Source organism: Microcaecilia unicolor, chromosome 1 (genome assembly GCF_901765095.1).
Source record: "Microcaecilia unicolor chromosome 1, aMicUni1.1, whole genome shotgun sequence".
Classification (NCBI taxonomy): Eukaryota; Metazoa; Chordata; class Amphibia; order Gymnophiona; family Siphonopidae; genus Microcaecilia; species Microcaecilia unicolor.
Window position 1 is genome coordinate 652,674,000 of NC_044031.1, and position 16,858 is coordinate 652,690,857.

Genomic DNA, 16,858 nt, shown 5'->3' on the forward strand with positions numbered 1-16,858 from the left:
AGAGGGAAGTCAAATAGAAGAAGGGAGGAGAGTCAGAGGCCAAGGGGACGGCCGTATCTACGTCTCATAGGTTTCCTTGCTTTCTTTTCAGTGTATTGCAGCTGTAGCCACTTAGGTAAGTCTAGCAAGCCTGTCAGCTACTGAATACAGAAAGCAAAAGATAGCATGTGGGAACTTGCTCCATTTTGTTCTCTGGAATGCAGTGATTATTATACAAATGGTCTTGCTTTCATTATTTTGGTAGGGGCTGCCTTCATGACTGTCCATAGTCCCCCCCAGTCCTGACACCTGACAGGGGGGACAGGGAAGGACACTCAACTGTCTCACATACGCACTCGCACACACTCATTCTCACATACACACACGCACTCTCACAGACACACTCACTCTCTGTCACACACACACACTTGCACATTCTCACTCTCACACAGTCACTCTCACAGACACTCTCTCAAACATACACACTCCGCGCAAAACCTTGCTAGCGCCCGTTTCATTTCAGCCAGAAACGGGCCTTTTTTACTAGTCTTCTATAATACATTGACACACATAATGTTTCCCATCTGTTGATATTGTAAAGTGTTCATAAACAGCAGACTTTGTCATGTTTCCTGACATTCTTTTTGCCATTGTGAATGGTGTGCCACTTCCACTAAAATATAAAGCTCTTCTTGCAGAGAGAGAGGAAGTTGGGTGGAGCCTCTCTGCTGCCTTATCTGTGTGTGCTGAATGATCTTCTCTTGGAGCTTAAGTTCACTGTGGGGTCAGAGAGGAGGTGCTCTACAGCAGGTCAGTAAATGCAAAGGGAGACTGAGCAGAGGGAAGCTCTCCAGCAAAATAGTTCAGCTGGACTTCACACTAGTGAAACAACTAGGTACTAAGCTTTATTCACAGCAGAGAAGTACTTTATTCAAATGTATGAGGAGTCGGTACATTTCTGCCGACTCCAACTCCGACTCAATGTACCCAAAATTGCTGCCGACTCCGACTCCAACTCCACAGCCCTGCTGCAAAGTGATGCACATTGGGAAGAATAAAGCGAATCATAGTTGCCTGATGCTAGGGTCCAATTTAGGAGTCAGTACTCAGGAAAAAGACCTAGGTTGTCATTGTAGACAATACACTGAAATATTTAGCCTAGTATGTGGCAGTGGCCAAAATAGCAAACAGGATGCTAGGAATTATTAGGAGAGGGATTCAAAATAAAAGCAAAAATATTACAATGCCTCTGTTGCTCCATGGTACAACCTCACCTTGAGTATTGTGTTCAATTCTGGGCGCCGTGTCTCAAAAAAAAAAAAGAAAAGAGATATAGCAGAATTAGAAAAGGTTCAAAGAAGAGAGACCAAAATAAGAGAGAGGATGGAACTGCTCCCATATGTGAAAAGGTTGAAGAGTTTTGGGCTCTTTAGCTTGGAAAAGAGACAGCTGAGGGGGGATATGACCGCGGTCTACAAAATCCCAAGTGGTGTGGATCAGGTGGAGATAAATTGATTTTTAATTTATTCAAAAATTACAAAGACCAGGGGACACAATGAAATTGCATGGAAATACTTTTAAAACAAATAGGAGGAAATATTTTTTCACTCAAAGAATAGTTAAGCTCTGGAATTCATTGCTTAAAAAAGGGGGGGGGGGGTTGGACAAGTTCCTGGAGGAAAAATCCCTAGTCTTATTGAGATGGACATGGGAGAAGCCACTTCTTACCCTAGGACTGGTAGCATAGAATGGTGCTATTAATTGGGTTTCTGCTGAGTACTTGTAACCACTGCTGGAAGCAGGATACTGGGTTAGGACCATTGGTCTGACCCAATATGGCTATTCTTTTTTTTTTAATTTGTAAATATTTATTGATTTTGTATATCAAACAATCAATCACTGACAATCCAAAATATTCCCCTCCCCCTCCCCACCCCCAATATGGCTATTCTTATGTAGGGCAGGGCAACCATGGTCCTCGAGGGTCATAACCTAGATGGTTTTCAAGATTTCTACAATGAATATGCATGAGATCTAGTTGCATACAAGGAAATCAATCTCATGCATATTCAATGAATCTTGAAAACCCAACCAGGTTGTGGCCCTCGAGGACCATGGTTACCCTGTTCTAGAGGTTTTAATTATAAACTTGTTCTTTAAATATCGGTGTAAGAAAGGAGTTCTTATGACGTTACACTGTCTTTTCCCCAGATGAGTATGTTCTATAATACTTTCCGAGTCTGGACATGATCTATACATGTGAGGTTCTGGGGTTTTTGCAGTAGTGAAGTCTCTCACTTTCCTGTGTTTCTCAACCAACAGCAGCTGGGGGCTCCCACACGTATATATGGGATATAGATACGCGATCTTTATCCCCGTTTCATTTAGCACAGTTAAGATTTTGTAATTCTCCTTGACAAGTCATGTTTCTCGTATTTCAGTGGCAAAGACAACATTAAATCAGGGCAGAAGAGGAGGAAGCAGACTTTCACTGCTGTTTAATCTTGCAAGCTGCTCTGCATGAGGCCTGCAGCGTGCACAAGAGGTGTACAAAGTTCACTGCAGAGATTCAGTCAGGGAAAATTAAACCACACACATACTTTCTTCAGCACTGTCGGACTTCCTGCCTCACAGCAGTGGAAGCATCATATTAAAGTTTAATCAGCCTCCTCTCTCTCTCTCAAATAGGTTTGACCATTTTACACCTTGAGTACCAGTTCTGTAGTATATTGTGATGGTTGAGTAGCTCACTGATCTAGGCCCTACAGCATAGCATGTGAGAACAAGATCCCCTCCTCTCACCTGGGGTCCGTTTAGTTTCAGCTCTTGGTATTTCTGTCTTTCTAACTCTGCATCTCCGACCAAGCGACCGTTCTGAAAAAGAAAAGCTCAGAGGTTTCATTAAGGATACCAGCAATGAAAAGATGTGATTTAAATCTAAATATGTCTTCTGTGTAAGACTTGCAGCCATCTGTGGGAAAAGGTGACTAAAGTCTCAGATCCAAACTGTTGAGATCGGCCGATTTTTCATGTCATGGGTTCATAAGCAATTTGAAAAAAGTTGCATGTTTGAATCACATAAAAGGATGGAGTTTGGACAGTTATATTACAAATTGTTTGCTCTAATAGAATTTATTAAAAACAATTTGTTTCTGATGACTTTAGGTCACCTTTTCCAGAGGTGGTAACAGCGGTTAGCATATCTGGGTTTAAAAGAGAAGGTCTGGACAAATTCCTGGAGGAAAAGTCCATAGTCTGCTATTGAGGCAAACATGGGAAGCAACTGCTTGCCCTGGCATTTTTAGTATAGAGTGTTGCCACGATTTGTGTTTCCGCCAGGTACTTGTGACCTGGCTTCGGCCACTGTTTGGAAAACAGGATACTAGGCTAGATGGACCATTGGTCTGACCCAGCATGGCTACTCTTATCTTCTTATGTAGATGGGAACCTTTATGGTGATGCTCTCTCAATTGTGCTCAATTTCATTCCTGGATCAGTATCTCACCAGGGGAGCGGCAACTGCCCCAAATGGACTTCCGACAGCATCTATTTTTCACATGATCTGTCGCATTTAAAATATGCGCCGGCGCCACAGCAGTCCATTCTCCACACATTCTCAACCTTTATTCCCACATTCTTGGAGGAGGGCAGTATAAAAACTATAAACAGGACAGACATGGCCATTTGGGGGACAGAGACCAGAAGGAGCCTTCAGAATCTGTGTGTAAAGCATGTTTACACAAACGTCATTTACAAACCTGCATGGAAGCATATACGGGTCCCAGTATACATGATGACAAAAGCAGATATACTCATATCACATATAGGTGTTCCTGGAGGTGTTTGGGTTCAGCAGGGGCAGTTTGAAATATGCACACATACTTTAAAAATACACACACACATTTACACCTGCCTTGGAGAAGGTTAGGTTTATGTATGCGCATTTGTACACTACTGGATATTATTGTAGGCCCCATTTTATGAAGGCACATCAACACCAAATAAAATAGGGACATTTGACAATTTTTATAGGTGCCTTGTTATAAATTACCTCCCTCTAGAGGGCAACTGAAATCACTTATGTTTCAGGTGAAACTGAATCTGCTCCCTCCTACACACAGGAGTAGACTCCCTCCTGGACCCCCTCCCCCAACCACTAGTTTACCAGTGGTCAGGAGAGCAGCAATCCAGTCACTCCTGCCCATGCTGGCTCTGTTTTCAAAATGGCTGCTGAGACTGCTACTAAGGTCATTGCAGCCATTTTGACAGAAGAGCCAGCATGGGCAACAGGAGCAACTGGGTATCGCTCCTGTCCCAACTACACTACTGGCAATTGTAAGGTAGGCCCAGGGGTCTGCTGCTGTTCAAAGGAGGGAGCAAAGGAGCAACAGGACACAGCATCAAGTTTTGGTGTTAGCCAAATACTGGCATTTTTGGCTGAAATTGAAAGAAGGCTGGATTATTTTATGAAGGTATGACATTTGTTTACTAAGGGGAAGGGAAAAAAAAAAAAGTCTTGTGACTTCAGTATTCTGCCTCTTAAGCAAACGGTGTTGCATAAAAGCAGCAGCTGATGGATTCATCCAGGGAAAATAGAAGAGGGTAGTTAAATAACACCAGCACACACACTGCTCGCACTCTCTAACACTGTGTGCACTTTATACCATGCACAGCCTAGTGTCAGTAAAACCTATAATTTCCAGATAATTCATGGATATATATTTTTTTTATTCCAAACCACAAGGAAACATCCTAAATAGCTATGACGTCACTTAAGAGAATAAGTCACAGGATGCTGGCCGCCAGGAAGAAATTACCAACTCACAGGGATCCACAGAAGCACGGGAAGCGTTTTCAGAAAAAAAGTACTGCACTCTGACATTTAAACAGGTGACACTGGAGTAAGATCTACTTAACTGCTTAATTCTATGAACTAATACATTTGGAATCCCAACGGAGAATCTAGGTTTCTAAAAACTTTGCTCTTGGGGGGGGGGGGGGAATGGGATGTTTAACTATGAGGTGTTATGGTTGATTAAAAAATTCTAATAAAGGTTGTTTAAAAAAAACAAACAAAAAAACCAAAAACCTGTGCTCCCATCTAGGTCACACATGATATATGAACATCAAAGTATTTCAGGGCAGCTGCTGACTGCTCCAACTGTAGTTCTGCTCAGTGTGAGACAAGTAATGTACCTATGTAATTCAACCAATGATGCACAGATGCTGTGTTCCACATGTTCACAGGCCCTGGTCTGTGGGCTGCCACCAATTAAAACAGACAAAGTCAAATATGCTGTAGCTCAGAGATGAATTCCCAACTGAGCTAGGAGCCCAAAAGGAGGCTGGAGGGAACTCCGGAAAGAAAAAAATTCACACACACACAAAAAAAAACCTCTCCAGTTTTGGTATTTTATAGGACACACTGATATAAACCAACAAGTCACAAAGTAGGTTTTGACTACTAGTGGTGCTATAGCTACATCCTAGTGACACAGCAGCAGATGTGCATCTACACCTCAAAGGAAGCAAAGTGGGTGGAGGAAGCCCACCCCTGCAACTCCAGTGAGCTTATTTAAAAAAAACAAACAAAAAAAAAAGTGAAACTAAGTGGCCACTGAGGACATTAGAAGAAAGGCTCTTCTCCCTTCCTGGATTGTAAAAACACATATCCATAACCACAACCTTGAGAAACAAGATTCATTTTAGTATGCTCATAAGTCACCTTTTGCAGCCCACACAGTCAAAGAGGAGAACAATCTTATCCTAAAGAAAAAGACCTTGATCCTCTGCATTCCTGGAGCAGGGACAGATCACCATGCACACACACATCATGTCTTAGTAGTATGGGAACAGCAGTAAACACTCAGCATAAGCCATTCATACCCTCCACACCTCTCGCCATAATACCTGGTAAGACTGTGTGTCCTGGATATAGGTGAGCAGATTGAAGCCTGGTTATAAAAACATTCATAGAACATGAAGACAGACAAGAGACCATTAAGGCTATCTAGGCTGTCCAATTTCATATACCCAAGCAGCAGTCTTTGCTTTCTGTTCTTTGAATCTAAGTTCACCACAGGTTATTTTTGAAATCTGTTACTATGTGTCTCCATAACCTCCACTGGAATGTTCATGTATTTATCGTTTCCATGAAAAATATTTAATCCTGACATTGCTTCTAAGTTTACCCCTTTGGAGACTCTTGTTCTAAAGCAGAGGTCTTAAACACTGATCCTCAAGGGCCACAAACCAGACAGCTTTTTCAGGAATTCTCTAAGTATGAGAGGAATCTGCATAGAGTTTCAGCTGAGCTCTCTGACCACTCTTTCTAAACCGATATAGTCTATGAATGTCACTTATTGCCCATTAGACTCCATTCCATCAAAGTGGATTAAGCTACCTATCCACAAGTTATCCTTGCTCCTTTTGATGATTAATCAAAGCCTTACCATCAGAATAGTCTTTCTAAAATTTAAAAGCATGCTTTGGATAGCCCTATATTGAAAGCACCTTCTACTCGCATGCCTATCTACCTCCCTGACTGCAAAGGAAGAGAAAACGAATGAGAGGCCATAGAGCTGTGCTCACCGCTGCGGTTGGTCCTCCCCAAACAGGAACTTACTCACGCTTAGAGGTCAGTGGGAGTAACAGATGGCCAGACCGGGGGGGGGGGGGGGGGGGGGGGGAGGGGGGAAGAATGTTGTTGTGGCCTGCAGAGGACTGCAGAGGGTGGGGAGGTGGGAACAGAAGAGTGAGTTGGAATAGATGAGTAAATGAGAACAGCTGGATTCCCAGGGAGGTGGGGGAAGGAAGAAAGGAGGAGATAGCTATTGAACCCGAAGAGGGGTCTGGAGGGAGGGAAGAGAGAAGACATACTGGTCCCACGATTTGGGGAGAGGGAGACACACTGCGCCCAGGGTTGGGGGAGGTGGACACATTGGCCGCAGAAAGAGGAAAAGAAAATAGAAAGATGTGTGTAACATGGGGAGGGAAAAGGGACAGAGGAGTAATGCTGGCCAATGAAGACAGGGACACAGAACAGCAATACTGGACAGAACAAGAATAGGGACAGAGTGGAGATACTAAATATGGTGAGAGGGCTAGAGACAGAGGGGAGATACTGGACAAGATGATTAGGAACAGAGAGAAGATGGATGGTGATCAGAGAGAAAAGGAATGTCAAAATGGACAAAGACACCATGGAAAACGTTGAGAGAAAAGCAGAAACCAGACACTGGGACAGCACAATCAGAAAAATAAAGTGGAGGGGGAGGGGGAAGTGATGAGGTAGCAATGCTACTGTTTAGCTTGTTCTACAGCTGTTAATGTATTGATGCTTGTTCTAACAAAATTTTCAATAAAAAAAAAGAAAAGAAAAATAAAGTGACAAAGGTAAAAAAAAAAATTAATTTCTATTTTCTATTTATTGATTAGAATATGTCAGTTTTGGAATATATATCTGCCCGATCTGGGGTAAGACATGGCTGGAGCCCATGAAATAGACACCCTCATTTATTGGCCTGAAATCTCCAGTATAGAAGTGGCAATCTCCAGCTTTAGGATAAGCCACCTTTGGCATCTCTGCTCCCCCTCTGTCAGCAGCAGGAGATGCGTTAAGACGTCATCTCCTGCTACCACAGGACTAGACTTGCAATAAAAACTTCAAAATCTCACAGCTCTTATCATGAGACTGCTCCTGTAGCAGCAAGAGATGACATTTTATTAAGGTGTCTCCTGCTGCTGATGTAGAGGAAGGTGGCTTGTCGGTGCTGTAAAGAATTGGAGGAAAAGGTGTGTCAGGGGGTGGAGCTGGGGAAGAGTGGGCAGGTTAGAGGCATGTCCCAAAATCTCCCTCAAAACTTGGGCCCCCTTGGTAGTTCTGTATTACATCTGAGGCAGTTAAGGTTTTCAGAGTATACTATGGAAATGATTCTAGCAGCTTTCCTTAGCTAGGTGCAGGGCTTTTTTTTTTTTTTTTTGAGGGGGTACTGAGTACCGACACCTTTTCCATTGTCAGCTAAAACTGACCCATGGTCCCCAAGTTTTAATGAAAGAGCTCAGGCTCTACAGACCAATTCTGCCTTGCCATAGATTGTGACTGGTTGGAAGGGGCCTGGCTAATGTGGGGTGGGTCCCTCAGTGATCATCCCAGCCCGAAGGGTGGCCTGGCATTTGAGTACTGGTTCCTTTTTTTTTCTAGAAAAAAAAATGCACTGGCTAGGTGTATAGTATTCTAGATGGATGGTCAAAATTGCTCTGGAAGTATTTTTAGATTTGATCAACGTGTTTGATCTAGTTGATCATAGCCACCTTTTGACTCAATTGCAGTCCACAAGAAATAGTTGTATTGTGTTGAAGTGGTTTGAATCATTTCTGTCCAAGGACATCAGTCTAAGAACTATCCCCTAAAACATTAGAGTCCTTTATCCTCTGCTATCCAAGATCATGGGATAAGTGCCTATGTATACGCAGATGATATCTTGCTAGTAACCAAGGTTTCATCCATATGTCCAGATCTTATCCATACTGCAGAAATGTCTAGTTGTCGTCTCAATGGCTTGAATGGCATCGACTTGTGTTAAATTTCAATAAGACAAAGACATCCTGGATTTCAGAACATTCTGCTTGATCTAACTCCAATCCTGTTGGGAAGGCTGGTAAAGCTAGTTGATAATTTTACATGCATACTTGGGAAATGTAACCGATTACTGGCTTTCATCTGAGGAACAGGTCTCCACAGTGGTTAAGAGATGTTTCTTTACATTCCACTAGCTACAATCAAGGAGACATCTTTTTGATGATGCATTCCATATACTAATTCATGCACTCTGATATCGCAGGTTGATTATGGCAATACTAGTAAAAAAGGCCAGTTTCCGAAACCAATGAAACGGGCGCTAGCATGTGGTTTTTTTTTTGTGTATGTGTGTGTGTGTGTGTGTGAGTGTTTGAGGGTGCGGTGTGTGTGCAGGTTGTTGATGTGTGTCTTTTTTTTGTTTTGTTTTTTGCTTGGGGGTTGGGGGATGTGATGTGCTGTGCTAGCAAGTGGGTTGGATTGGTGTGTGGCTTTGAGGGTGTGTTTCTGTTGTATTGTGTGTGTGTGTGTGGTTTTGTCTGTCAAGGAGGTTTGTGGAGGGGGGTCTTTCTGTTGGTGAAATGTAAATGTGATTGTAGGGGGGTCAGCCTTTGTTGAGTGTTTTTTTTTTCCATGTTTTTTTTTTTTTGTGTTGTGCTGAGGCAGCAGTGTTGTTTTAGATGGGCGGAAGGTAGAGGAGCACGTTCTTTGCCTGTCGGTATTTTTTGGCCGTTTCAGGGCTACTGTAGGGGAATGCTGGAAGAGAAATGTGCTGTTGGAAGCAGCGCCATCTTTTTCCATTGGGCTGGGGTTCTAGGCATCCTGGAGGTGGGTGACGGCTTGCCTGAGAACGGGGATGGTTGTTTTAAGTTTGCAGAAGGGAGAAGAGCACGGTCTCGGGCCGTCGGGGGTGATCCGGTATGTTCGGTCCATTTCAGGCCGACTGCAGGGGAATGCTGGAACATTTATGCGCTGCAGGAATCAGCGCCGTCTTTTTCCGGGTGCTCGGGGAATCCCCGAGGTGGGAGACAGCTTGCCTGAGGCTGGGGATGGTTGGGCATGTCTTTGGCCGCTTCGGCAAAAGGGGAAGAGGAAGGGGGTGGGGAGTTACCTGCAGCCGCCTGAGAAACCATGTATTCTTTGTTTGTTTTGTATTATTAGTTTGCATTTCTGTTGAAGAAAGAGTGGATGCCTTTCGAATGATGGAGGTGGTGCGTCAGTGTGCGGTTGTTTCATTAGTTTTGCAGCCAGTCTCCAGCGATTCCTAGGCAGGGAAGGAGTACTCCCCCCCCTTCCTTGGTCGCTGTTTGCTGCTGGCTGGGTCACGGGTAATCCTTCCAGCTGGGCCGCAGCTTGTCCTGTTCGCCCACGTCCCAGATGGTGATGGGCACGTTGTTTTCCGGCTCCTCTGACTCCATGTCAAGCGATCCCAAATACAGTCTGTGCTATAGGCCCTCTGGCACTCTTCAGTACTGACATTAGGCATTTTAAAATTTCTCCCCCCCCCCCCCCCCAAGTCTATTTTTGCACATACCCACAGCAGGAATATTCTTCTCTCATTCCAGCGGTGTTTCTGTGCTCTCCGTGCTTCACAGATAATGAGCCATTCTGCTGGGGAATGCTCCTCCCTTATTGTCACGTAGTTTCCTCTGATTGGTCCGTCTTACGTTGCCTAGTGTTGCCTGGGAACGGTGTTGTGATAGTCCTTTGTGTTTCAGAATGTTGAGGGTGTTTTTTCTGATTGGTCCGTCATGCGAGGGCGGGGCAGAGAGACATGGTCAGTGTTGTGGCTTCACCACCATGAATCCATGAACCCTTCAGTGAGTGACTGAGTGACTTCAGAACGTGTCTTCAGAATGTTGAGGGTGAGTTTATGCTGGTATATCTTCATCTAACTGGTGAAGACGGCAAACCCTGCAAAACACTGCTATACGGCTCTTGGGTATTCTCCACAAATATGACCATGTTACACCACTGTATCTACGCGGTCATTGGCTTCCTGTCTGGACATAGGATGGTCGTGCCTCCTCTTTCAAAGAGCTCACTGGGAGACAACTCATGTTAGTGCTTTATTCTGATAATCGTAGAGATTATTCCACACAGAAGACTCGTTGAAAAAATGTAAAGTTTTGTTTAAAAAAATCAACTTTAAAGGTATCTGACACACAGAACTCAAGGGATGGGGAAATCCATTGATGTTTTCCCTACTGGAATTTGGAGTTTTGTATTTGTATAATTTAAGTATGAGTGTTCTGTCAGGGCAATTTTTCAAAATGTGTTAGTTTTGTGCATACCATGATAGGTGTGTGACGTCTACCCTATTTTCTTATGGAGTTCTTTTTTCTTTTATATGATTTGTTCATAAATATATTGAGGCATATTTTCAAAGCACTTTGGGAGGCTAAGTTCCATAGGTTTCTATGGAACTTTGGGAGGCTAAGTGCTTTGAAAATGAGCCTCATTGTCAACCATCATGATCTGCTAAAGCCCGGAAATATAGAAAATGTAATAAAACCTATAAATTATAGTTGATAGTGGGCATGTAAACCTCTTATATGCATATTCATTAGAGACATACTGGAAATCTAACCAGTTTGTTACTTTCAAGGACTGGCATTTGAAACCCCATTCTCTGGAAAAGATTTGTTTCTTGTCAATAACTTGGAGGTAGCTTTTCAATGTCTAGTACATTCCTCTCTCCTTTTGGGTATAAAAATTTAGCTCCGTTTCACCTTGAATGGCTTTTGTTGCCTTCAGGGCCGCTTTCAGATTAGAACTCAAGCAAAAATTGTGGCACAGAGCGAGGTGCAGCCAATCAAACTTCTTTACACACGAGTATGAGCCACAACTTCCACAAAGGATTAAAGAAACTTTTGCCTAACATTGAACCTGCTAATAAGTGGGAAAGACCGGGATATAAATGTTAAAATACAATAACTATGATTTTATTTGAGGGGATATTTTCATATTTTTTTTTTTTGGGGGGGGGGGGGGGTTGGAGGCATCCTCAAGCTTTGTCTTTCCTACCCTGGTACAAGCAGGAGCTGCTGTGCTACTGACTCTCCTCAGCATCCCAAGCAAGTGCGTCCTTGATATTTTAATGAGTGCGCCAAGGAGGACTTCCAACACACTTCATATTAACCTGACAAATTCTTGGCTTTGGTCCTCTGCTCTGTTGCTCATGTACATATCTCCAAAAGCTTTTTATACCACTGCATCAGTCTGGATTAGAAGCACGTGTATCTTCTATATAATCAAAGGAAGGGCTGTAATAAAAGGAGTTCTCCCTAAGTCACCAAACATTTGAGTTATGTAAAAGACTTCAAGGGCAGAGTGGTACTGCTTTATTTATCAATCTAATCTAACTTAGGTGTGGTCAAGCAGAGGCAGCTTACACAAAGCTTAAAACCTTAATTTTTAGTTTAACACGAAAGACAACTTCAGAAATAAAGGAGAATCTCAATGTTTTTAACAACTAAAGTCTTCAGGAACACTTGGTAGCATTGCTTCTTTCACAAGATTCTGCTTTTCCCAATATTCTAGTCTAGTTCAACGGCAATACAAACCCCATTTCCTTTCTATACATTTCTGTTCCATTCTAAGCACATCTACTACTACTACTACTACATATTTCTAAAGTGCTACTAGTACACTGGACATGAAGAAACAGTCCCTGCTCTACAAAGCTTACAATCTAATTAGGATAGACAAACAGGGCAAATAAGGGATAAGGAAATTACTAAGGTGGGAATGATAAAACATGGGTACTGAACGAGTAAGGGTTAGGAGTTAAAAGCAGCATCAAAAAGGTGGGCTTTTAGTCTAGATTTTAAGATGACCAGAGATGGAGCTCGACGTACCGGCTCAGAAAGTCTATTCCAGGCATATGGTGCAGCAAGATAAAAGGAATGGAGCCTGGCGTTAGCAGTGGAGAAGGGTGCAGATAAGAGATTCACCCAATGAACTGAGTTCCCAGGGAGAAGTGTAGAGAGAGATAAGAGTGGAGAGGTTCGGAGGAGCTGCAGAGTGAATGCACTTGTAAGTCAATAAGAGGAGTTTGAACTGTATGCAGAAACGGATAGGGAGCAAATGAAGTGACTTGAGAGGGCTAATATGAGAATGGCAACACTGGCACAATATAAGTCATGCAACAGAATTTTTGAACAGATTGAAGGTGAGAGAGATAGCTTTGTGGGAGACCTGTGAGAAGCAAGTTGCAATAGTCTAAGCGAGAGGTGATAAGAGTGCAGATAAGGGTTCTGGTAGTTTGCTCAGAAAGAAAGGACAAATTTTGATGATATAGAGAAACGACAGGTTTTAGCAGTTGTTGAATACAGTGGTGGAAATAAGTATTTGATCCCTTGCTGATTTTGTAAGTTTGCCCACTGACAAAGACATGAGCAGCCCATAATTGAAGGGTAGGTTATTGGTAACAGTGAGAGATAGCACATCACAAATTAAATCCGGAAAATCACATTGTGGAAAGTATATGAATTTATTTGCATTCTGCAGAGGGAAATAAGTATTTGATCCCCCACCAACCAGTAAGAGATCTGGCCCCTACAGACCAGGTAGATGCTCCAAATCAACTCGTTACCTGCATGACAGACAGCTGTCGGCAATGGTCACCTGTATGAAAGACACCTATCCACAGACTCAGTGAATCAGTCAGACTCTAACCTCTACAAAATGGGCAAGAGCAAGGAGCTGTCTAAGGATGTCAGGGACAAGATCATACACCTGCACAAGGCTGGAATGGGCTACAAAACCATCAGTAAGACGCTGGGCGAGAAGGAGACAACTGTTGGTGCCATAGTAAGAAAATGGAAGAAGTACAAAATGACTGTCAATCGACAAAGATCTGGGGCTCCACGCAAAATCTCACCTCGTGGGGTATCCTTGATCATGAGGAAGGTTAGAAATCAGCCTACAACTACAAGGGGGGAACTTGTCAATGATCTCAAGGCAGCTGGGACCACTGTCACCACGAAAACCATTGGTAACACATTACGACATAACGGATTGCAATCCTGCAGTGCCCGCAAGGTCCCCCTGCTCCGGAAGGCACATGTGACGGCCCGTCTGAAGTTTGCCAGTGAACACCTGGATGATGCCGAGAGTGATTGGGAGAAGGTGCTGTGGTCAGATGAGACAAAAATTGAGCTCTTTGGCATGAACTCAACTCGCCGTGTTTGGAGGAAGAGAAATGCTGCCTATGACCCAAAGAACACCGTCCCCACTGTCAAGCATGGAGGTGGAAATGTTATGTTTTGGGGGTGTTTCTCTGCTAAGGGCACAGGACTACTTCACCGCATCAATGGGAGAATGGATGGGGCCATGTACCGTACAATTCTGAGTGACAACCTCCTTCCCTCCGCCAGGGCCTTAAAAATGGGTCGTGGCTGGGTCATCCAGCACGACAATGACCCAAAACATACAGCCAAGGCAACAAAGGAGTGGCTCAGGAAGAAGCACATTAGGGTCATGGAGTGGCCTAGCCAGTCACCAGACCTTAATCCCATTGAAAACTTATGGAGGGAGCTGAAGCTGCGAGTTGCCAAGCGACAGCCCAGAACTCTTAATGATTTAGAGATGATCTGCAAAGAGGAGTGGACCAAAATTCCTCCTGACATGTGTGCAAACCTCATCATCAACTACAGAAGACGTCTGACCGCTGTGCTTGCCAACAAGGGTTTTGCCACCAAGTATTAGGTCTTGTTTGCCAGAGGGATTAAATACTTATTTCCCTCTGCAGAATGCAAATAAATTCATATACTTTCCACAATGTGATTTTCCGGATTTAATTTGTGATGTGCTATCTCTCACTGTTACCAATAACCTACCCTTCAATTATGGGCTGCTCATGTCTTTGTCAGTGGGCAAACTTACAAAATCAGCAAGGGATCAAATACTTATTTCCACCACTGTATGTGCAGAGAAGGAGAGAGAGGAGTGAAATTTGACCCCAAGGTTACAAGCTGATGAGACAGGGAGGATGAGTGTGTTATCCATAGAGAACAGAGAATGAGGGAAGAGGAGAGGTGGGTTTAGGGGGAAAGATAAAAAGCTCAGTCTTGGTCATGTTTAGTTTCAGATGGTGGTGAGATATCTGGGCAACATCAGACAGGCAGGCTGATACCTTTGACCTGGATTAAAGTCTTACAGTTAGGGTATGATACATACCTGTAGCAGTTGTTCTCCGAGGACAGCAGGCTGATTGTTCTCACGACTGGGTGACGTCCGCGGCAGCCCCCACCAACCGGAAATAAGCTTTGCGGGACGGTCGGCACGCAGGGCACGCCCACCGCGCATGCGCGGCCGTCTTCCCGCCCGTGCGCGACCGCTCCCGCCAGTTGAATGACTAGCAAAAAATATGAAACACACAACTCCAAAGGGGAGGAGGGAGGGAAGGTGAGAACAATCAGCCTGCTGTCCTCGGAGAACAACTGCTACAGGTATGTATCATACCCTTTCTCCGAGGACAAGCAGGCTGCTTGTTCTCACGACTGGGGTATCCCTAGCTCTCAGGCTCACTCAAAACAAGAACCCAGGTCAATTGAACCTCGCAACGGCGAGGGTATAACAGAAATTGACCTACGAAGAACAACTAACTGAGAGTGCAGCCTGACCAGAATAAATTCGGGTCCTGGAGGGTGGAGTTGGATTTACACCCCAAACAGATTCTGCAGCACCGACTGCCCGAACCGACTGTCGCGTCGGGTATCCTGCTGGAGGCAGTAATGAGATGTGAATGTGTGGACAGATGACCACGTCGCAGCCTTGCAGATCTCTTCAATAGTGGCTGACTTCAAGTGGGCCACTGACGCTGCCATGGCTCTGACACTATGAGCCGTGACATGACCCTCAAGAGTCAGCCCAGCCTGGGCGTAAGTGAAGGAAATGCAATCTGCTAGCCAATTAGAGATGGTGCGTTTCCCGACAGCGACCCCTAGCCTGTTAGGGTCGAAAGAAACAAACAATTGGGCGGACTGTCTGTTGGGCTGTGTCCGCTCCAGATAGAAGGCCAATGCTCTCTTGCAGTCCAATGTGTGCAACTGACGTTCAGCAGGGCGGGTATGCGGCCTGGGGAAGAATGTTGGCAAGACAATTGACTGGTTAAGATGGAACTCCGACACCACCTTCGGCAGGAACTTTGGGTGGGTGCGGAGCACTACTCTGTTGTGATGAAATTTGGTATATGGAGCATGAGCTACTAGGGCTTGAAGCTCACTGACCCTACGAGCTGAAGTAACTGCCACCAAGAAAATGACCTTCCAGGTCAAGTACTTCAGATGGCAGGTATTCAGTGGCTCAAAAGGAGGTTTCATCAGCTGGGTGAGGACGACGTTGAGATCCCATGACACAGCAGGAGGCTTGATAGGGGGCTTTGACAAAAGCAAGCCTCTCATGAATCGAACGACTAAAGGCTCTCCAGAGATGGCTTTGCCTTCCACACGATAATGGTAAGCACTAATCGCACTAAGGTGATTCCTTACTGAGTTGGTCTTGAGGCCAGACTCTGATAAGTGCAGAAGGTATTCAAGCAGGTTCTGTGCAGGGCAAGAACGAGGTTCTAGGGCCATGCTCTCACACCACACGACAAACCTCCTCCACTTGAAAAAGTAACTCTTTTTAGTGGAATCCTTCCTAGAGGCAAGCAAGACCCGGGAGACACCCTCAGACAGACCCAACGCAGTGAAGTCTACGCCCTCAACATCCAGGCCGTGAGAGCCAGAGACTGAAGGTTGGGGTGCAGCAACGCTCCGTCGTTCTGCGAAATGAGAGTCGGAAAACACTCCAATCTCCACGGTTTTTCGGAGGACAACTCCAGAAGAAGAGGGAACCAGATCTGACGGGGCCAAAAGGGCGCGATCAGAATCATGGTGCCGCGGTCTTGCTTGAGCTTCAGTAAGGTCTTCCCCACCAAAGGTATGGGAGGATAAGCATACAGGAGGCCGGTCCCCCAATGGAGGAGAAAGGCATCCGACGCTAGCCTGCCGTGTGCCTGAAGTCTGGAACAGAACAGAGGCAGCTTGTGGTTGGTCTGAGAGGCGAAAAGGTCCACCGAGGGGGTGCCCCACGCTCGGAAGATCTTGCGTACCACTCTGGCATGGAGCGACCACTCGTGCGGTTGCATGACTCTGCTCAGTCTGTCGGCCAGACTGTTGTTTACGCCTGCCAGGTACGTGGCTTGGAGGAGCATGCCGAACCGACACGCCCAACGCCACATCCCGACGGCCTCCTGACACAGGGGGCGAGATCCGGTGCCCCCCTGCTTGTTGACGTAATACATTGCAACCT

General features: G+C 44.8%; 1 protein-coding gene across 6 annotated transcripts in view; it reads right to left on the reverse strand.

The window, feature by feature from the left end:
- Positions 1-16,858, reverse strand: part of CTNND1 (catenin delta 1) — a 213,653-nt gene that overhangs the window by 86,701 nt on the left and 110,094 nt on the right. For all 6 annotated transcript variants that reach the window (XM_030186097.1, XM_030186103.1, XM_030186111.1 and 3 more), the window contains one exon: positions 2,782-2,853. In XM_030186097.1, the coding sequence (XP_030041957.1) occupies positions 2,782-2,853 (72 nt within the window). The remainder of the gene's footprint in view (positions 1-2,781; positions 2,854-16,858) is intronic.